At 34.1% G+C, this 24,012-nt stretch overlaps 2 protein-coding genes across 2 annotated transcripts; both read right to left on the bottom strand.

Annotated features, from left to right (window-relative positions):
- Positions 1-7,700: 7,700 nt before the first annotated feature.
- LOC129311926 (1-aminocyclopropane-1-carboxylate synthase 3-like) lies at positions 7,701-9,892 on the bottom strand. The gene is made up of 3 exons (XM_054954429.1): positions 9,568-9,892; positions 9,060-9,352; positions 7,701-8,958 (listed from the first exon to the last, which is right to left on the bottom strand). The coding sequence occupies exons 1-3, from the start codon at positions 9,712-9,714 to the stop codon at positions 7,992-7,994; spliced, it is 1,407 nt and encodes a 468-aa protein (XP_054810404.1). The 5' UTR covers positions 9,715-9,892; the 3' UTR covers positions 7,701-7,991.
- An 8,574-nt stretch (positions 9,893-18,466) lies between these two features.
- LOC129310593 (probable pectin methylesterase CGR2) lies at positions 18,467-23,853 on the bottom strand. Its single transcript, XM_054952483.1, has 7 exons — positions 23,636-23,853; positions 22,421-22,565; positions 22,245-22,284; positions 21,952-21,993; positions 19,702-20,082; positions 19,382-19,437; positions 18,467-18,850 (listed from the first exon to the last, which is right to left on the bottom strand). Exons 2-7 carry the CDS (start codon positions 22,532-22,534, stop codon positions 18,698-18,700), a joined length of 786 nt encoding a protein of 261 aa, XP_054808458.1. The 5' UTR covers positions 22,535-22,565; positions 23,636-23,853; the 3' UTR covers positions 18,467-18,697.
- Between the last annotated feature and the right edge of the window lie 159 nt (positions 23,854-24,012).

The raw sequence follows: 24,012 nt of genomic DNA, 5'->3' as shown, positions 1-24,012 counted from the left end.
GCAAAGATGTCCCGAGTGGGTGGTAATCAGTATTCGTTCCTGCTCTAATGATAGAGCTAATTAAGTTTAACATCCTATTTAGTTTTAAATATAGGGTAAAAATGTTATAATTATTTTTTCAACTTTGCCCCTTCTTAATTATAACAAGTCACTGCCATGTTTTTAATTTCTATACAGCATTTTATTATTATCATTAAGTACAATAAAGGGCATAAATAGAAAATCATGCATTTTTCTACAAGTTTAAGGTATCCCCTCTTGTCATTAATATAAGGCAAACTTTGAAAGTTTTTTCCCTTAATACAAGGAAAGATAGAATAATTAATTATTTTTTCAATTCTACCCCTTATTTATTTATTAAAGTTTGAATTTCTAAATACAGTTTTAATATGGTTATTGATTGTGAAGAATAATAAAATTGAAAAGTTATATTTTCTTAACAAATTTAAGGATATAACTACCCTTTGTTAATAAATATGAAGTTAGTTAATTTTTATCTTATATTATAAGAACTAGAGAGAATATTAATTACTAGTTTTTAAAGGGAAAATTTCAGTTAAAAATTAGGAAAGAACTTAATTTTAGATGGGTCTAAAAAAAATTTAAAATTTTAGTTCAATTTAGGAGAGAAAAGTTAAAAGAATTTTGATGGTGCAAAGACAAAAATGCCTTTAACTTATTATACAGAATTATTAATTGTTAATTTTCTTACTTCACTTATTAATTTATGAATATGAGTTGTAAATTATATGAGTTGATATGTCAATAATTATATAAGGTTTGACATCATTTTTTCAATCACAAATAGCAATATCAATTGTTAAATTACTAATTTTACTTATTAATTTATTAATATCAGTTGTAGATTACTAATAAGTCTTGTAATTTACAATTGATATTAGTAAATTAACAATTAATATTACTGATTGTCTGACAGATAAATATAATTTATAAGTAATATTAATAAATTAACATGTGCTATAATAAAATTAACAATTAGTGATTTTGCATAACACATGAAGGGTATTTTGATATTTTTATTATCAAAATTCTTTTAACTTTTTTTTTTGTGAATTGAATTGAAATTTCAAAATATTTTTGAATTCACTTAAAATTAGTTTTTTTCTTAATTTTTAACTGAAATTCTCCCGTTTTTTTTTACTGTAAAATAGTTAACTTTTAACTTATTTAGGAGGCCAGGAGAGTGTGCATATGGATAGGGTTGCTTGTCATAAAGTTAAAACTCAGACACACACACACACACACACACACAGAAAGAGAGAGAGAAGAGACAAGGAGGGAGGCGAAAGAAAAGACAATGGCGTCATTGATGAATGAATGAGACGTATGAGAAGAGGACTCAGACGAGGGAAGGGGGGGGGGTCTAAGAGAGCAGACTAATAATGCGGACCCAAAACAAAGAGATACTAAAATTTCAAAGCATAGGGTTATGGAGTGAGAGTGAATTATTAAGAGAGAGAGCGTGTAGTTTGACCCCTGTGGTCTCCATCACCAATTTATCCTCGAGGCCAAGCAATTAAAAGCGATGCGTAGAGAGGCCACAGGCAAGTGTTGGAACCTCCAATTGGCCTCCACCGTCCCATGCTTACTCTATTTCTGCAGGTGTTCTCTGTTCCCTTCCATGTGCTCCTGCAGGTGAATCCCACATGCCACCCATACCCACGTAATCTAATCTCTCACTAATCTCCACCATCTCACCCATGCATATATAATCAATCTACCACTTTTAATCATATCCCATTGCATTTTAAGCCTACCCGATAATGTTTTCATTATCTTCATCCCATGACATCCAACTACCTGGCTTATTCATCAATTCTTACAAGTTTTTCTCAATATATATGTTCATATTATGTACATTGATCAACGCAAACATTTAAGGTATACATGCATGTGTTATTGTATACTCGACTCTATCCTACTTATGAAGTAGAGGGAAATGATCTTTTTGAAAACCGAATTAAAGGTATATTATTGATTTCTTATCACTAGTTTTCTTTTTTATTTACTGCTAGATTATCCAAGTATAGGTGAACTAGGGATGTTGATGTGAGAATTGAGAAGTATTACACTGGACAAAGGTCAGTTTAATGACTAATAAAAATAAAAATGAACAACCTATAATCATGAGCCTTGATGTTAAGGTATGACGTCTTTTCTCTAATTTTACCCGTTTCTCCTCCCTCCCATCTCCAGATGATTGATCCCAAACCAATTCCTAATACTTGGTATCAATTCACCTAGGACTTGTAAGTCCATCATTGCACACATGTTTAAAGTTTAAAATGGGATTGGCTCTAATTGCAGTAAGGACTTTTGTGCAATCTTCTATTAAATATTTGGTCTATATTATAGATAGACTTTTTATATTTTATGATTTTTTTAATTTTGATAAAATATGTTAAAAATAATTAATAAACATGGTCGGAAAAATTTTTCGTTTCGTTTAATTAGAAATCAGATGAGAAGAAAGTAGAAATTATTAAGAGGGATAGAAATGAAAAAAAAGTAAACATACGTAGGCGCTTGGAGCTAACTAGCTAATTTGGTTAGTTGGTGACTATAAAGTGAGAGATGCATTTTAAACTAGTCGTATAAAGTTAATACTAGATGTTACTCCATCCGTTTTTATATATAAAATATTTTTAATTAAATTATAAAAATTAATAAAAATTAGTTATCTAATTAAAAACACAACAACATTTCAATTTTATTCTTAATTATTATAAATAAAAAATAATTTTTTTTAAAGTAAATTAATAAGAGTACTTTTTTTCTCTTTTCAATTTAATAAGGATATAATGATCCATTTATTAAAGAAAATACTAACAATCCCTTATATTTAGGAACAAAAAAATTTAAAAGACTTCTTATACATAGAGTTGGGAAAATGGGCCGACTCAACCTCATAGCGCTGGCCCTTGACAAGCTTTGGCCTAAAAGGGCCAGCTCGTTTAAGCTCAAATTTCTTTTAAAATCTTGATATATGAAGCTCGGCCCTCAATATAGCAAGCTCAAGGCCGACCCCATGGGCTCTAGGCCCTTTTAACTATTTTTATTGTTTTTTTAAATTTTTTAATCAAACAAAAAATTACTTCATTATAATAAAATACCTAATCAAGAAAGCTATAAAAAAACTAACTAAATAATATCTAAGTTAATTAAAAATACAAATGAAATGATAGCAAGGCAATAAGCAATGAATTGGCTAAGCCAACAAACATCCAATTGAGATTAAATGAGATTGAGGGACTGAGATATGGGACTAGGAGACTGAGAAAAACAAAGAGTACGAGCACGATGTGTGCATCAAATAGAGCTTAGTTCATCAGTCACGAATGCACGAGTATGATAAGTGACAGGAGGACTTAGGAGACCGATGACAACAAGCATCAACTAGTTGAGCACTATCGAGACTTGGTTCTTGAGAGGAAGAACTATCAAAGTCAGCAACAAGGATGACTGAACAGTTGGCAAAAACAGAAGCAAGTATAACTTGTGAGTTGTGATGACAGGGATGGGAACAGCGATACGATAACTTGCTGAAGAGCAAGGACAACTTGCAGCGGTAAAAAGAAGAGAAGCATATTGAAGAACGAAGAGTAAATGTTGAATTGAATGAATCATTATTGTGAATCTAGATGAATTAGGAAATTTAGGGTTATATTTTTTTTTTAAAAATAGAAACCAAAGATTTTTGTATGAAATTTATATCAATAAAAAAAATATGCGCATGTAGGCTTAAACAGGCTAACCCTTGACCCTTTAGGACTGGCCCGTTTAAACTCTAAATTAAATGAGCTTAAGTGGGTGAGCCCGTTTAAGCTCAATTTACTATTTTGAGATTATATTTATAAATCCGACCTTACTATTACACGGGCTTAAATGACGTAACTTGATAGGCTTGATCTGTTTCTTTGGCTCCATTTATATATAAGGACAAAGGGAGTATCTTATTTAATCATATTGTCAAGGAGACAATGCATGGCTAATTGGTGTCCAATTGTTCAGCTGATGTCTAAACTTAAGTTAGCATCTCTGCTCATTAAGAGATTTCATGTCTGCATGAAAGGTCAATCACTCAGCCATTAATTCCTTGTTCTTAGCGCTCTTATTATACTTGTCATTTTCCTTGTCCCACTTTTCTTTTTTCTTTATATTGTTTATTCACATTTATTTTCTATCTGTATCATTTGTTAAGGCGAGATAATAATATATACCATGAAAAAAAAATGAAAATCTGTGAGGACTGGGGCATTAATTTAATGAAAAAATTAAATAGAACTGATAAAAAAAAAATTTCGCTTGATTTTATCGTTATTATTTTTAAAGATATTGCATTTCGAATCTTGAAAACTGAAAAGCATAATGCGATAGACATACTTCATGTTCCACTGCCGCCCAAAATCCCAGACGCGTCTCAGCCAATCCTAACCGAAACCGTGTTGACATGTTTCTATTTTCGAGAAAAATAGTGAAACATATAATTGTTTCATGACAAGATAATAATCAAATGCAGAATTGCAGATCAATAATTCTTTTCTAATATTTTCTTTTTAATTTTTTTGGCCACCAATGTTTCCCATCTATTATATTCTTTTTTTAAAGCAAAATTCCCATATATTATATTCAGACCTATCAAAAACGAACATCATGATATGTTAGTTAGTTGTGGCCAAAGTATTTTAAATTTTCTCGAATGTGTAGCAAGAAAACAAACGCTTTAGCTTCTAGGCACATGCATATAGTTGACAATAAAGTGGACTTCGACCAAAATTCCCACATCCTAATATATATTATAGCGTTAATCATAATTTATTAATCCTATGTTGAAGCTTTCGAAGCTCACCACCTTTTCATGGAAGCTAATATGGATTATGGAATAAACCGTCAATTATATATATACATACATACATATGTCAATGGAAAAATGAAAATATCGTATTCTTATTCTTTTTTTTTTAAAAAAACTCATACTGAAATCTTTACTAAATTATTAGAGTTTAGAAATTTCGGGTAACTAGCTACGATTGCCGTCAATAATCTACACACATGTCGAGAATTTATATATATACCAATTTTTTTAAGAGTAAGTGAATTTTTTGTCGTATCTCTTTGCATGGATTACGTGCCGTTTATATTCTTTTTTGCTTTCTACGAAGATTGTTTCTTTTAATAATTAATACGGACGCATATCATATATTCCCGCCCATTATAAAATATAAAATATTTTTAATTGAATCTTACCTCTTAATAAAATAGTTACTTATTTTTAAATTAATCTTATTTTTTTATATTTATTTTTATTAAATATCTTATAATAAATATAAAATCATTCATCAATAAGGACGCTTTAAAAAAAACAATGATTATGCGTTACAAGATTAAAAATACTTTATATTTTTAAATATTCAACTTCTCAAAAAATATTTTATATTTTTAAATGAAGAGAATATATACTAATCGCTACAGTGAGTTATAATATCAATATTGAATATTCAGAGTGAAGTTGCTTCTTAATGGCCAACTTGCGCTTTGCATGTGCTCCATGATTTGAAAGCAAACACTATGCCTAAAATATATACGAAGAAGATTTCTCTTTCTCTTTTTCTTTTTTTTTTCTTCTCTGTGACCAGGCCGGCGAGACAGTATTTCAGATTGAGTACGTGAATATATATATACATATATATTTGTTTTTGTGAGAAGTCAATCATTTCCTTGTTTTATGGCAGCTTCACACACACACACACACACACACACACAAAGCAATTCCTAAAAAAAAAAATCACATCAATAATTCTCACCGTGTGAATGACCTTTGAGCGACTTCAAATCTCTGGGTCATTTAACGGACAACAAATAATAATGCTGCATTTGCTTGTAATTCTTCAAAATAATGGGAAACAAAAATCTATATAGATCGTCAGGCATACATATCAAATGTGGATCTGCTTCCCGGAAAACTTGACAAAATCTATTGCTGTTTATACTATATCCTATTTATATATTAGTAGGTTCTCTTTAATTAGTAAATAGAGCGATCTAATAAATATAGTCTTCACGTTCTATGTTGATGCACATAATTAAATTTGGTTATCATTGTTTAATCTCTTGCTAGGTTTTCATATGTGATATCACGGGCCCACACGAAATATTAATATTACGTCGTACGTGAACTTTGTATAGAAGGCTGATGTAACCTCAAAATTTACATTTTGGGACAAATTAAAACATGCATGTTAATGAATAAGCCTAGTCATTATAAACCTTAAAACTGAAGTATACTCCCATATATAAACAAATATATCTAGATATATGATTGTTTCCCATAAATTGCATGCCCCGAATATGAAAATGAGAATGAGCTGCTCATATTTTTCATGATTTGTTTACAGTGGAAGCAATATTTTAATATCTCATTTTCTATCATACTCAAATTCAAATATACTCTATACTTACCTCTTTAAAGAATCCGTGCATAAAAAAGAATCCAATTGACAATCCATATGAGTAAACCCATGTCACAATACTTAAAGATTTGTGGGTTGAGATGCTAAGGGATTGAGGATTTTAAAGTGGTCCAAGTTTATCCAGGAGAGGTGTTGAAGAGTTTTACCTAAATCAATACCCTATAACAGTAAGACATGAGGATCTTTGAGATTAGGAGCACATGAATCCCCCCATGATATGTTGATCTCTTTTTATGGTGATTTGAATTTTGTTTTGTCATATTATTGTGATAGATTGTATGCGATCTTTTGTTAGATCCAATCTTGTAGATATTACAAGTCTGTTGATATTGATACGAGACTATATTTGATTTGGGGGTAGGCTAGCGTGCTAGAGTGGGACATTTTGGTGGCACAAAGCATGCGTCAATTTAGGGAATATATGGTGTGAGTCATAACGATAAGGGTATATGGTAGTGTTTCCAGGGCTTAATTTCCATCTTGGCACATCAATTCCAGTTTCCAGCATATCTTTTTGCTCCCTTAATTTCTTAAGAAGCGACTCAGAATGTGATTTGTTCACACACACGCACCGCGTAATTATCTGTGAATGATCAAAGATTCAATAGAGAAACTTTTTGAGCAGTAGTGTGATGATTATGCCCATAAAGTTGGCAAAAGCAAAATTGTGTGTGGTTTTTTTGTTGCAATCTTTGAAAGAGAGATTATTTCTTGCAAGCACGGTACTCTTGCTTTAAATCGTGCTTGCGTAGTTGGTGACGACTTCAAAAGGTTCTCAACTCCAACTTCTATTTTTTGTCTCCCCATATATAATAACAATCCTTTCTTGGAGCTCAAGAGCTCTCATCAAGTCTAAAAACCCATAAAGTGAAAATAGAAAATTAGAAAGTACAGTTTTAATTTCAAAACCCTAATTATTGACATTTTGGCCCTCTGACCCACCCCTGCACTGCATGATCTCCTATTGATCCGCCTTCAGAACAGAAATATGTTAGACGTCGGCTTGGCTTGTGGAGGATCCGCCGCCAACGTCGGCAGCCCAACCCACCTTCTTTGGCCGCTTATCTCGCCGGCTCCATTATTGCCGTGGCCGTTGACGTCGCTAAATTAAAGGGCATGTTCACACAGTATATTTATATATATATATATACAATTATTTACTCGCTCAAGGACATAAATATGGGACGATTTATGGAACAAAATAGCAAGTTAATCTTAATCATATATATTATATATAGAACTTTTAATTGACAATACAGTGAAGAATTTCCATTTCCAATAACTTTACAGAAAAATGAAATATTTGAACTATATCTGACTAAACTTCACACTTCAAATCCGCAATGGACCGAGTGCTTTTCTGTGTGTCTCTCTCCGTCTACGTACAACTGACGGTAAAAGATAAAATAATGATAAAAATATTCTAACACTCCCCGAGAATAATCGGGAGGGAAAAAGAAAAAAATTGCATGCGTTCACACCAACGACCACGTGACCAGACTATCGTTCTTCTTGCTCACAAACACGTGAGGATAGCCGGAAAACCCATTTGGAGAGTGACCTGGTTTTTGAACTTTCATAACTCTGACGCTGAGCTCCGCCTGATGACTCGGCAACGAAGCTCTTCAATCGCTTGATAGCTAAATTGAGAGTGTCTCGTGACAAGTTGGCGAAGCAGACCCGGAACCAGCCTGGTTCGGAGCAATGGAAGGAGGAGCCGGGCGAGATGTTTAATCGGACTTGGTACACTATCTTCTTCCACAGCTCCATCTCTGCGTCGAAGGTGTTGGACTGTAAAAGGTGTCTCATGTCGACCCAACAGAATAGTCCAGCATTGCTGTTGAGGCAGTTGATACCTGCTTTCTGCAGGCCTGAAACGAGCATGCTCTGGCGTCGTTTCAGCCTCTTCTGGTTCTTGGAGTGGTACTTCTTGGTGAATTTCTTATCTCCGAGCAAGGCAGAGAGGAGATACTGAGTCTGCGAAGAGATCAGACCGAAGCTGGACATCCTTGTCGCCGCGGCCACCACGGTGTCGTTTTCAGAGTAAATGGCGCCGACACGGAAACCCGGCAAGCCCAAGTCTTTTGAGAGACTGTACACGACGTGAACTCTGTCCCATACATCAGGGTGGGAATCCTTGTGGTAATTTCTTTGCTTCAGGATTTCCATGACGCTGATGAAGGATGGCGAGCTAAAAACGGTCCCGGAATAAATCTCATCGCTTATCAAGTGAATATTTTTCTCGTTTATAAAGTCGACGAGGAGATTCAATTCATCCTGAGACAATGTCGTGCCTAATGGGTTTGAGGGGTTCGTGACAAGCACGCCTTTCACCCTGAGGTTGCGCTTTTGTGCATCCTCGCAGGCCTGTCGCAGCGCAGATTCAGTGATTTGGAAGTTATTGGAGCTCGTGCATTGAATCGGAACGATCTCAACCCCGGTTCGCCACTTGAGATCTCTGTCGAATCTGTAAGCAACACATCATATATCAGAGACAATGCATTGGGGCTCAAGAGCAGTAGAATACAAAAAAAAAAAAATGAAGATGGTAAATGTATATGTACTTACGCAGCGTAATATGGGGTGGGAATGAGAAGGGCGTCGCCTTGTTCACCGAGGCAGAAGACGAGGGTCTCGTTGGCGGAGGTGGAGCCGGCGGTGAGGACGATGTGGTCGGGGTCGAAAGTGACGGTGTTTCCTCTAATCTCGGCCATGAAATCCACCAATGCGTTCTTGAAAGCAGGGAGACCATGGTAGTCTTGGAAGAGAGCGAGTTCTCTGAATATGGATTTACCATCTCTCTTGAGTCCAGCCGCGTCCGGGTTCTTTTCTAGCCATGACTCCAAGAGATCAAAAGACAGCTGTTGAACATAATATCACAAAGTCAGACCACCACCTTAATTATCACTTACGTATATTATTAACAAAGTACGATCTTGCTTAAGACGTAGACATTGCAAATTAGTACATTTCTGGGCTTCTTTTGTTTCTTTTTTTTTCTTTCCAATTTTATGGGGCTGCTGATATATGCAATGCGTATATAAAACCAAAGAAATAATATAAAAAAAGGTCTAACCTGATTCTCTGCGAGACCCATCTGAATAATTCCTTCGGGGTTCATGACCTCGTCGTAAGGGTTCTTCTCGTATTCCTGCCATCCCAGGAAGTATGAAGAGTCCTGGCCGTGACTATTGCACGCGGCTTTTGTGGACAACAGCCTCATTTTATTTCCTGGGTGTAAATTTCTGTGTTTGTGGGCTTGTGTGTGAAGAAGAAGAATATATATAGGCTTAAACGTCACAAGCTGTATGGAAGAAGACGAAGACTCGAAGAGAGAAGATGAGGGGAGGGAGAGAGAGAGGGACAGGGAAGGCAATTTGTCTGAAAATGTTGGAGTGAATCTTTTGAACACGGGTTGTGTTGGTGATTCAGCGCCGAGGCTTTGGGGGTATTTATACATGGAATTCGCGAGACAAGAGTGCCACGTGTAATACTTTTGACCAAAACCACTAGAAAATGAAAAGAAAAGAGAGAAAAGCTGGTTTGCTGCTTCAAAAATTAAAATAAAATAACTGGATGATGAGGAAACATTGGTGTTACTCAAACGCGCTTGAGCACCGCCCCAAACATGTCACGGGAAGCGCACGCTCCCGCGTCGCAGTCAACTGATCGTCGATCAGGTGCTATACTACTAACTTGAACGAATAGCAAGTGTGTCCCACCGTTTGGAACACTCGCGTGGGATAATGACCTCCTGGCGGTGGTTATGTGCTCATGTTTAAAAACAAACCACCAAGCTTACTCTAACTGGCTTTATGCTTTGTCAATGACAGAGGGAGGGAGATTAGCAGGAACCGTGTCCCTCTTAATTTCTTCAAAAAATTTTATATTATATAAATATTATATTCTTTCAACTCTCTTAAAATTTATAAAATAGCATATATATATATATATTTTAATATTGATCTCCTTTATTTTTAAATTCTGACTCTGCCCTTGTCCCTCCCTCTACACTAATATAAAGATTTAATTTTCAGCTACTATTGCATTTGAGTCTTGACAATCAAATATATATATATATATATATATATATCATTACCAAGTCGCAATCTAATGAGATTTCAAAAAATTAATATAATAATTCGAATTAGTCGTCTTAAGAAGGAGAGGGCCATATTGATAGCAAAATTGAGACGAAATGGGTCGGAATGAAGAGTGGGATTATGCTATCGATGCAGTGGCCGCACCATGGTCCATATGTCCTCTACTTACTCCAACACCCCATCCCTTTCTGTCGGCATTGTAGTTTTTTCAACTTTCGTAATCATTAATTTACATGCCTGCTTCTATTTATTGTACCCCCTTTAAACCTCTAATACCACTTTCAACCCTTGTGTTTAACTCATTTCACCGTCAAGTTCAGACAAAAAGACATATCTTGTGCAACAATATAATAGAATGTATGACGCACATATTTGGATACGTTTTATTCACCTCACTCTCTCTCTCTTCAATCAGCTCTCTACGTTTACTTGATCAACGAGACATGTTTCAACATTTCATATCGTTGACCCCAACTTCATTAGGAGTAATTCAAATACTATACATCTTTGAAACGCTATAACTTGGTTTGACTTATAATCAAATGAAATGAAATTCGGCACGATATATATCTGCTGTTCCGCCACCCTGATTTTGGTTCTTCACATGTAAAAAACAAGGTGTTGCGAGTCTCATCACATTCCACACCTAAATCTCTTAATCGACAACAACTTAGTAAGATCCTAACGAGCCAACGAGTAACCTTTTTCGCTGGTTCCAAGTCAGAATTTTGGGATTGGAAAAGTGGGAGACAGCACGATGTGTTACGTGGTTGAAAGTATAAATTTGTCAATTAAAAAAATTGCAAAAACAACATACTATATAATATAATACTTTGCGAGATACAGACTTTATACGTAAGCATATCTTTCGAGGAATATATCATATCCATTGATTGGTCAAAGTTAGATGCTAATATTGAATAATGATATTATCACCAATTTACCAGCATATACATAGTGGGTTTGTACCATACTATTATAACAAAGCACAAGTATGTGTTCAGATTCAAAAACGCGAGAAAGCGGGGTATCGTGTTAAGGTTCTCACCTAATGAATTAACGTATTTTATATATGTTCTCGACCATTTTTTTTATTCCTTTTAAATGATTGATGTATAATAGAGGAAATTAAACACGATACCAATACCGGTTCTTGATATTCTTTTATATATACCTGTGAGATTATAGTTGAAATTGAAACATATGATGTGTTTGGTGATATGAATTTAATTAATTATAATATGAGAAGAAATTAAAGATTCTCAATCAGGTGGTTCGCAACTATGTGGCCCAGCAAGAAAAAAATATAGAGTTGAAGAATGAAGAGAGATGATGGCATCTACCACACCACATGGACATGGTTGGTTTATTGACCTTCCCATAAATCTCTTCATATGAGAAGGCCATCAGGCACATATATAAAAGTAAAGTAATTTTATAATGTAACTAAATTAATTAAAAGGAAAGCAATGTTTAATTAATGAATTAATTAATATAATTGTAAAGAGGTTGGTAGATTCAAAGGGGTTGAAGGAAAGCAATAATAATTGCCCCAAACTAGTAAAACAGTTGAGGCCGATCGATTCCGCCCTTAGTTTTTTAATGTAGCTACCTGATTTCTGGATATTCAAATGGATTATGGGTCGCACTCACATGGGAGGGAAGAGAAGTAAGAAAGCGAAAATAAAGTGAGAAGATCCAACAAAAGAAAAGAAAAGAAAAGAATCCAACCACGCTTTTATTAGCAGATACAAACTAACAAACCACATATATAGATCGAGTTGAGTGAAAGCGTTGAACCAAATGTAGCTAATAAAGTGAACAAGGTGATGTTAGATTTCTTATATTAAATATGTTTAAAGATAATATATTTCACCAAAATAGCTTAAGTCATTTAATTAGATACTTCCTAATGTTTTTATATCATGATCCATTTTTTAATCTTTTAGATGTGAGACTTCTTTTTACACTCTAATAATTAATATGATATTATTAAATTATGTCTTTGTTTGACACGATGAATAATGAAAGCTTAATATAGAGTGCTTTTGTAGAGTCCAAGCAAAAAGATCAAGTTAAACCCTAGCTATCCACCGATCCCCGCTCACTGATTTTCATGGCCCATTTAATTCTCTCATGGTTTTATCATCCTGCTCTCTATTTACTTTCAATATTTTATATGACATCCTTATTGTGATCACCAACGTAACAATGAGAGACAGCTAATGATGCACATATGTAGTATGATATTAGTTTTTTCTGGCGTTTCGAGGCTGATTTAGGTCGTGTCCAAATATATTAAAAAGCAGAGAGACCAGCCACAAGTTAAAGACAAAACGCAATGCAATTTGTTATGTATGTTTGTGTATATATATTTCGCGTTTTATGGGGAATCATAAAAGTTCTTTCTTACTTTTTATTGTCGTGAAAAGCCCCTTTGTTTCTCCACCTTGCTCTTTTCTTGATGTCGTACACTTTCCATATATTTATCTTTAGGATGATTAGTTTTTAATTATGTAGAACCCAAATGAACTCAAGTTTGCTTCACTTGTTAATTACTATTCATAAGATATGTATTTTCATTGGGCGTTGTACTCTTCTATATATTATATATTATATCTATCAGCGAAGACATCGTTCAAGGTACTAATTGTACTATTAATTGTACTAATACACACACACACACACATATATATTCAACGTTAAAACTTAAAGCACGTATTGACAGTAATAAGAACATGAACTGTAAATTTCTTTCATTAGCAGACTCTGATATCCAATTCAGATTCTGCAAGGGGATAACTTTCTAAATCTTAGGATAAAACAAATTAAAAAATATGATCCTTGTGGCCGAAATTTAAGGAAATTTTTTTTAGAATTCCAATGTAATATATCATACATATATTCGGTTTAACGGAAAATACTGCATTAATTAATAAAATAATTGAGGCTATTTCTTGGTTGATGTATACTAAATTAATTAAACGACATACCCACATAGAATATAATAACAGGTTCCAGAAACTGACCCCATCAGCTAAACTACAAAGGAAAAAAATTGAAGAGACCGAAGCATCTATTTGACTAACATGTTGATATATGAAGACAAAACCCTTAATTAATTTGGCATTAATTAGTGGGTACTGCTAATTATAATGGCATTGTCGTCTAAATTGATGGACAATGCATCAAGGAGGGGTGCCCCATGTAATCCTATTGAAGCAAACAGCAGCAAGAATGGTCCCTCATCTGGGTAGAACGATCTGATTGAAACATTTTATCTGTTGCAGACATACCACCACTTGAAACACAGTTTCTGAAACACCACCAAGGCCAGAAATGAAAGCCCTTGAGCTTCGTTAGCTCACACAACTAATAATATCTTCATTAATATTAGTACTACTAACTTCTTGGGAATGTGGAGCGACCTCCCAAAAACAAGAGGAAGAACAAACGAGCAATTGTAACAAAAAACACATTTTAATTCAAAATCTCAAATTTTAATTAGTTTATGAATCATTTTATTTTATTATATATATTACTCTAATTTGTCTTAGTTTATAAGATATTTTTAGAGTGTATTTGGAAAAGATTAGAGAATAATATTGGAAAAGTATATATTTAATGAAACCTTATTTTTATCAAATTATTTTATATTTTGAAACACCATATCATCACCTCCAAAATTATCTTCTTACAAAGCGGGAAAGTGGAATTACTTATTAAGCCCGTGTCCAATAATCATCATGTATATGTAATAACTGGTTAAAATTAGAGATTGATCCATGGAGAGAGAGCCACAATAATCCAAAAAAGTAAGAATTATGCATAAATTGAGTGAGGAATGAAGGGTGCATTGATTAGAATGAAATGGTGAAGTCACTATCTAGGAAGAAGGTGAATGATGAATTAAATTAGTGAAGAGAAAAAGAGAGGAAAGAATTAATGAAGCGATTAAAGGGAGAAGGAATAAGAACAAGAGGGAGGGCACGTGGTGTGTAGTGAGGAAGAGGTTATGAGGGCATGTGAAACCCTCGTTTAAGTGCCTCCCAGAAGAGACTCAAGAACGCAAACATGGACATTTAGTACAAGGGACCATTGGAGGCAGTGTCCAACGTGACAACTAACATGATCCTCACGTACGTTAATGACTTGTGTAGCAGACACAGCCCATCTATGGACCACTTTTGTTCCCTATTCCTTCAATGCCTCTGGCTCCACCTTCCCAACCTTCCTTGTCTTTCTCACTCTCCTTCTCTATCACCTTTGTACATATGTGCATGAAACACGCAATTTCACACTACTCCTTCTTCTTCACTTTCCTAAGAAGATCTCTCTACCTAGATATGTTCTTTTTTTCTAAACTAGGACTTGGGTTATATGTTAACCCTGTGATATATATGATCTGTTTGGATTGTGTTGGACCGGAAAAAAGTGAAAGAAAATACATACTTTAATGATCTGCGCAACTTTTCTAGCTAGCTGTAATTATTAAAACATTCATATGTACTGCAAGCTAATGAGAAGAGCCGAGAAAACATTTTTCAGAATTTAAGCACAAGATTCATATATGTATATGGGTGTCTTTATATATAATTGACACATGAATTAGAAAAGAAAAAATGTTTGCAGTTCGTAGAAGTAAATGGATCTTGTATATTACTCATTCAAATCCTATTTATAAACTAGAGAGAGAAAAATATTTTGATCCTATTTATTATAAGGCATGTATTGACTGTAGGTGAAAAAAATATATTATTAAAATATATATATTTAATATGGTTAAATTAAAAAAATTTTTAAATTTTTATGAAGAAATATTAAATTTTAATATTTTTATTGTTTTTCATGAAATAAATTAGAAAGAATTTATAAATAAAATTGGAGGTATTAGTTAATTATAATCCAGGCCACTAGTTAGAGGGCCACTAGATTTCTTGCATGGAAAGAATATACTGAGACGGATACGGTGTGGAAGTCGCCGACCACATATATTAATCCACAATCGTGACAGGAAACGTCGCTGTACCTGCAGCTCTTTGAATTTTTTCACATGTCAATTGAAATATATATATATATATATATATATATTAAGTGACTTCAAATTTACCATTAAATTTCATCTTTACGCTCCCGTTATGAGAACTCTTGACAAAAATGTATGTACTTTTCTTGATCTTATTTATAAATTACATTTTAAAATGTTCATTTTAATTTCATTTATAAATTACAGTGTAATTTTTTAGATGATATTTAAAAAGTATTTTTAAATCTACCCTTCATAAGAGAGAGAAAATAATATAGCATTACTTTTTAAATTTATTATATAGGGATATATTTAAAATTTTATATACTTTTATTCCTTATACTTTTTTGCATTGGTATTGATAAGATTAATAGAAATGACTTATAAAAAAAGTTGGAGGAGTATCTTTAATTTGTTGCCAAAAAAAATTAATTAAGAGACAATATCTATATAATAGTACACATCAATGTTGGAACTTGGATAATTAATGAAAGAGAGGGAGGTACATATTCAATAAAAGCTAAGGAATTAGAAAGTACTAATTGGAGCTCATCGATCAGGTTAAATTAGTTTTTCGATGCTAAAGTCTCTTATGTTGATGAATCATATTTATGTTTAAAATGATATATCAAATTTCGTAATTTTCTTATAGTATCATTTGTTCAGAGATACATATATTCTTAGAATACTGTAGACAGTTATTGAACTTCAACTTATACAATGAAATACTAAAATTAATTGAAAAAATTATTCCTAAATATTAAAAAAATAACAGAGTGCACGGATTAAAGGATTGGGTGTGGAGTTAAATAAGTAAAATATTAAATTGATATTTAATATCAATGTCAAAGTCAAATATCAAGTTTACAGTAAATCACACACTAACAAGGAGTCATGGACAGTATGAATCGTTTTTCAAACTTCACGTCATGCATGGGATTTAATCCACTTATCCACCAATCAACCCATACATACATCCATAGACACAAGGCTATAATTAGTTAAGTTTATGGAAATGAGAGAGTAGTATAATTAATAGGGAAACATGAAGGACCATTTAAAGTTTAAACCCGTAAAGGACGGTTCGATATATTTGGGACGTTGTCTTGTTACAGTCATGCAGGCCGTTTCAGCATCTATCAAGAATGTAAGACTCTGTCGAGTCACCATCGCCTCCAAAGTTTAATTGTTGAGATCTTTTTAATGTATATGCATGGTAGCTAGGCAATATTTATTACGACATTTTATAAAATTACAGACAAATAATTGAGAATAAATGATAAAAATCCGTCACTTTTCATACAGCGAGTCGTTCGAATCTTTAATCTTGCAGGTCAAGTTCATATGTGCAAATACATAATTCAATCATTCATAGATAATTAATACGCCAATTAAACAATTCCATCAATTCAGGTTAAAAAAATCCTAACAATAAAAAATGCTTCATTTATTATTTTGGTTGCACATGTCCAAATCAAACTAACTCCTGTGTTTTCATTCGTGCTTATTGATTGGTGAGAAGCTTATACATTTCTCACAGTCAATTATTCTATACTCCTCAATAATTATCTTCGGTGATTAGAATTATAATTATCATCAAAACTAAATCAGATTGATAGATTCAACTGAAAAAAGTAAATCAATTTTTTGTCTAATTTAGAAGAACTATGTAAACTTTGTCTCCCCCCCCCCCAAGAAAAAGAACTATGTGAGCTAATATCCCTCGGAAATTTTCAAACTAATGGAGTTGAACTTGTTAAATTCCCACCAAAATCGTGTGCCCAATCAATTGTTGAGCCAGTGTTTAATTTAAAACTAATTGTAAAGTGGTTTGATGCTTAGACTTTTATTCGCACTTGCCTCTTCTGCACTCTTTAATTGATCATATATCTGATAACTGCATTTTTCCTTTTAATATTTATTTTCGTTCAGGGGTTAACATGGTGTATGGTTGCGTTATTTTTCAAACTCTGAGCCCTTTTTTTTTTTTAATACAATCTGACTCTAGTATTCGGCTCAAAAATATCTGATTCTGATCCTTTTTTAATGTAATGAAGTGTTCAACAAATTAAAAACCATAGCCCTTTATCTTTAATTTGCTAAAAGCCCAGCCCTCTCCTCTTGAAACTTAAAAATGCCCAATGTTTATTGGGCCGAATTACAAAGCCCAACCTGAGAAAACAAAATCAGAATCCATCAGCTGCTGTACCCGTTTTCCTGCCCAGTCCTTACACCTAAGGTACATTGGGCCAGTTTCTTAGATCAAGCTTAAAAAAAATAAAGCTTGTTCAATTAAACTTATATTTATAATTATTAGAATCAATATTTACAAAGTATTTTTACTAAAATTTTTAAAATTTTAACTGTCATAAAAAATGAACGTTTGAGATTTAAGTTCCATTTCGCTGTATGTTATTGTTATGCTATTTTTAACTTTTTAAACCGAAAAGAAAAGAACAGGGAACTGGAAAAGTATATATATATATATATATATATATAAACAGAAAGATAGAAAGAAAAGAAAATGAACACCAGAACTAAATAATAATAAATCGATCAAACCACTTTAGAAACTGAGATCCTACAAATACCTAAATGAATTGGCTTGCACGTGCTGCACAATGAAATCACTAACAATGCATTCTCATAAAGCCACCTCATAAATGTTTAACTGTTATGAGTTATGCTCTTATATCCAGCTATCGGGACGTGGGTTAATTACCTTCTTGTTTCTTTTTCAACCTACAGGCTTTTGCCTTCATTTGTAATTAAAAAATATATATATTGCAACACCACAACAAAAGTTTTTCTTTGGAAAAATATCATATGGTGACATGACGTTAACATGCATTAGCCAACTTCTGTTAAACTTGGAGAGTTATAAGTTTTGTTTGAATAAAAGCGTATAGCCCGTAACAATTTTAACTGCCTGCACTAAAAAATATTACCAGTCAGAGACTGGATACTAAGAAGATGAAATACAATTCTTTTATCCTTTTCTTCTTCCCTTCCGTTGCCTTGTTAACTATGAGGATTGATAAAGAAAACAGCGAATAATTTGTTAATGAATTTACTTATCAATGGTGTGAACTGAGGTGGAATATTTGGCAGAATGGCTTGTATGACATCTTTGATGCAGCTTGCTCAAACCTGTTGCTGACAGCTTCATTTTCCAATAAGCTTGTTTGGGTGAAAAATCGGGTCCACCAAGATGTACTTCGCATTTTGGCCTTCAGAAATGCAGAAATGTTAAATTGTTTGCAATCATTAATAAAATGACCTTCTAAAACAATGAACTTCAGAACATTGGTAAACTTAATATAAGGTCAATAGAAAGCCGCTTCATTTAATCTGTTCTACAAGATTATCGAAATTTCCAGGCAGAACAGAAAAAAACCACACTCAACTAGGACCATAGATGTATTCTACTTTGGTCGATTAGTATTGTGACATTAGTAATTAAGAAGGGATATCACCCGTCGGTTTTAAATAAGTAAATAAAAAGGTTGGCAAAAAAAAATGAATAAATAAAAAGGAATCTAGCTTCTGATTAATGCTTATAACCATCAAATCTAATACTAGCGCTTGTGGAATAATTTCAGAAAACAAAATCCTCCCCAAGTCATAAGCAGGACGTCGTAAGACAAAGGATTTCAACGGACAAAATATATATCTTACATAACATGCAACAAATAATTGAACTCCCATATGTATTATTAAAGAGCCAAAGAGACACTAGGCAGCAAGAGAAGGCTATTTACCGGCCGGCCGAATTTGGCCAATTGCGCTACTTTAGCACTCTGTTGACCAGGGTAACCTACACATAAGAAGAGCCAGTATTGGATTAACAGAAAGCTCAAGTCCAGCAGGAAGAACAAAGTATTGCTTCAATTGTTGAAAAATGTAGAAACAACCAACAAACAGAAAATAAAACTCTCAAACAAAAATTTAAGTAGGTGGCAAATAGCAGCGCAGATCATAGCTATCATTTAAGTGAGAAGAGCTGTAGAGGGAGAGATAAATATGACAAATGAGAAGCCACACTAGGATGGGAGATCAAAATTTTATTATCATCAAGTACCTGTGAAAATAACAACACCATCAGAAGATACCCTTGCCAGTTCAGGAAGAGTTTTGTTCAAATTTTTCGGAGATAAGTAATCCAGAGCATCTGAGACAATAACATGAGAGAAAGACTTTGCCCTATATGGTAGAGAGAACTTGATATCTGCAACCCGTACAATGCCTGTCTGCACTAGAGCCTTGCAGTTCCTATTAACATCCTCCTCAATGTCATATGGCTCCACACCCCATGCTTCGGTTTCCTCTTCTCTCAACAAATTGGAAACCACTGAACAACTATCAGGGCCCACGTGCAAAATTTTTTTCATGTTATTTCCATATGATTTCTTTAAAACAGGAATTGCTCTTTGTACTTCAGCAGTGCATGAAAAACCGTCACCTGCATGATGACCCATCGTTATTAGAGGAGATGATGTTTGTGGGCTCAAGGCTGTGAGCCATCCAACAAAGGGGAAAGGAACAACTTCAGTTGTGCTCACTAAGCCAAACCACAATTCGGCAATGGTTCAATATTGATCCAAACAATAACTACTAGTTCATATCATATTAGGAATTCTACATTGGTCAATTTTAACATGTGGGACATAAATAAGGCACATAAAGCTTCTCAGAGAAAATACACCGCATAATGTTCTTTTTGAAAGGAGTGAAGGAAATAAATAATAGAATGACAGAGAAGAAAATGCAGTTCTCCAGGGATTTAGAATTTGCAATTAGTGGGAACAGAAGAAATGTTATTGAAGAATTTGTGGTCACGTAAATTTGGAATAATTTGTATAAATAGAGTCATATTGCAAATGAATAGGGAATATTATGTCCCAATCAGAATTAATAAGGTCACAATATGCAGAGCATAAGGCAATGAATAGGGACTGGCGTGTTGGCGTCACAGGATAATAAGCATATTGCAAAATGAGATTGTCCAAATTCCAAACTCAAAGATTGGTCAGAAAAAAAGAAGAAAAGAAAGCACTAGGCATCCTCCATTCTCAAGCATAAACCCTACATGTAATTTGATGGCTCACAGCAATACTGCAAAACAGTTATATTGACAGTAGCTGCTCACAAATGGAGATGTGGGTGCAGATGAATAATGCTATCCACCCAAGGGCCTCAATTAAAACTTCTGCTCTCAAAACACTCGCAACATCACCAGTTTTTAAGGACTATTGGGGCAGATTATGGAGGTAGAATTTTACATTGTCTTGAGTCTTGACATTAATTGCTTTGGCTTTTTCTTTTTCTTTTTGTTTTTTTTTTTTTGGGGGGGGGTTTGGTGGGGGTGGTGGGAGTGAAAAATCAGTTAAGGAAATTGCAGCAAAGGGATCCAGCAGATTCTTTTCTAGCCTGAACTCTGAAAACATTATTTGATCAAATATCCAATGGCTGGTTATCTATACTGATATTCAATGGTATAGTTTTGCTGAAACCGGGCATGAATGAGTGCAATCAAAACAATTATAGCCCTCAGTTTTCAGAGTCCATATCATGAAAATTTCTCCTGTTCCAATGGCATAGATTGATACGAAGACTCAAAATAACGGTTAAGGACCATAAAGATTCTCAACCACCCCTAAAATAATAAATTGAAACTTAAAAGGGAAGGCAAAATAATAGGTAAGTTTACCTATTGATTGTTTCCATCTCCAAATTATCAATATTCATTACCTAAATGGCATAAGTCACAATAAAAAAGGGATAGCTTGGGTACGGATGCAGCCAAATCACATCATTATCTCTCAATACCTTCAGCATATTAAATCGTTTTTCCCCTTTTGATACAATAGTTCACAACTGCGATTTTCCCCTCAATTAACAGTTTACAGTTCCTAAGATATCTGCAGATTCTAGCAAAGGATGCACTTACCACTGAAGAGGTCCCCCTAATTTAATGTAAAATGTACCCCAAATCGATAAAAATTTGTCTGGGTTCTATTTACTATGCCAACAAGGAAGCCAACCCTCACGCCTTCGCTTTCCATAAACATCATGACCGCTGGAAAAGAAGCTGAAGGAGAAATCTACAGATTTTTTTGCTAGAATCCAAGGAATATGTTTCTCAGACATGCCTATACTAGCTTTTCTATAACATGAAATTTTACTAGCATTGCTTCCATTCCACCTAATTTTCCTCTGTGCAGGAACTCATGTCTTTTATGAAGCCAATAGCTAGAACTTAATAATAAATACACAAATAAATATAACTTTCCTGAATCAGCCTAAATACACAAACATGATGAGCTCTTACCTTCAACCATGCTGACATCTTTTCTTCTTCTGCCTAATAGACCTGTAAATTTTCAAATGTAAGATTATCTAGACCATCAACATGCGTGAAAATTAATAAATATTTGAATTGTGATTTGAAAGAGATGTCAATCACCTCTAATCAGCATAACATTACTTATTAACAAAAACTGGATAAATAACCAGATTCAAATATATATATATATATATATAAATCACTGCCAGCCACCACATGATTAATTATCGAAGCATAAGATTAGCGGTCATTATAATGAATGTACAAAACTTTGTTACCTGAACCGGCAGAAGCAAGCATGGCAAGGAAGAATACTCCCTGCAAGTTTGACCAATATAAATATAGGATTAGCCCTCTTTCCCAGGGACGGATCCTTTTGAATATCAGAAAACTCAGATAACATACTAGAATATAAAATTTGAGGGAAGCAATCAGATTGCATATACAAAATTACCAAAAGGACGAGGCCTATGGATAACAGGGGAGAGGATCTTGATTTTGAGTGTAAGAATCCTGAAACGAGCATGCTTTCACCACGTCGTGCGGAGCTTACTTGCCTCCTCAACATGATGGCTTCTCTAGAAGTGATGCACCCAAAACTATAAAACGGGTTGAAAGAATAAAGTAGGAGATCAGACGGATGACTGAAGAACTTCTACAGAGTACAAACTGAAAAAAATTTTATGCTTACATTTTAAATTTAAAATCTTCTGATGGAATAGTTGGAAGTGATGTAAAATCTAAGAATTTCATTCATCACAAGAAATGACCCCAGCTAGAATTTTTCAGGCGCGTCACATATTTGACGCTAATGCCGTCAAGACACTCAATCGAAACGAGTCTGGCGCACGTAAAATCGTTTGTTTCATCAAACAATAATAATTGATTTTTTCAGCTCAGGCGCGCACTGAATACAGCTCGGCCTTGCGCCGAACATGGGTTGGCAAGGGAGACACAGGGAAGAGGAAAAGACCGAAACAGAAGCCGAGTGAAATAACATAGAATCCATCTTCAAAATATTGAAGATTGTGTTTTTCTTCAGAACTATATCATTGACACAGTTTGTGTGTGCAGTGTTGTGTCTCGTTTTATTCATCCTTTTTTTTTTTTTTTAAGAAGTTCACCGCGCCAATTTGGTGGTTGTTCCATAGGTCCTTAGCTTTTTCAGCACCTCTTGGCTTAATGATAGCAAGAATTCAGTGATTTCATTACAAATGGATGCAACTATGAATTTAGCAATTTGATATTATGCGAAGGCACACCGACACAAGCAGACGAGCACAAGCGGTGTGACAGTATTATGTAGATGCTTGCTTTCCCTTTAAGTTCATTCCATGAACAGGAACTTGATTGGTTTTTCGCCCCAACTAACTTGTATAAGCAAGGAAAGATATTGTAAATATAGCACTAGCCAAAAAAAAAAATAAAACAGGATTCAATAATCCGAAGTTAAAGAGAATTGCATAACGAAACACTACGGGAAGCAGAGGCTGAAGAGGGATCAAGTCATTACGAATATATTGTTCAGCATAGCTGCAAGTAGTGATAGAAGCACTACACCATATCGATCTAAACTCGCAATTGCATAATTTACCACATGCAATGGACAGAACGATCTGCAGGAAGAAAATGAAAAATGTAAACTAAAATGAGAGGATAATAGACAAACCTGATCAGAAGTGAATGGCGGAAACAAGATGGGAGAGAGGAGGATTGAAGTTGAGAAGTAAGGCAGATCAGAAACCGCGAATGTGTGGATCTTTAGATCTGCTATGCACGCCGAAACCTGAAGATCTTATTATGGTTTCTTTCAAAGTGGATGTGCTTCCCACTCTGGCCGCGGTGGCAAAATCGCGCGCTCTTCCGCAAACAATATCGTTGAGCAGCTTTGAGTAACAAAAATAATTTATATTTATAATGACAAATTGACAATCTTCGGCGGTCGGCAGTGGGTGACTGGGTCCCACCTTTCTTTCTTTTTTTCCCTTAAGTTCTTGGTTTTTACCATTTTGGACAACTCCATGTCTGGAATCTGGAGTCTGGACC

Source organism: Prosopis cineraria, unplaced genomic scaffold (genome assembly GCF_029017545.1).
Source record: "Prosopis cineraria cultivar Desert tree isolate PC_DT_omini unplaced genomic scaffold, ASM2901754v1 PC5, whole genome shotgun sequence".
NCBI classification, from domain to species: domain Eukaryota; kingdom Viridiplantae; phylum Streptophyta; class Magnoliopsida; order Fabales; family Fabaceae; genus Prosopis; species Prosopis cineraria.
This window is presented reverse-complemented; position numbering and strand designations above follow the sequence as displayed.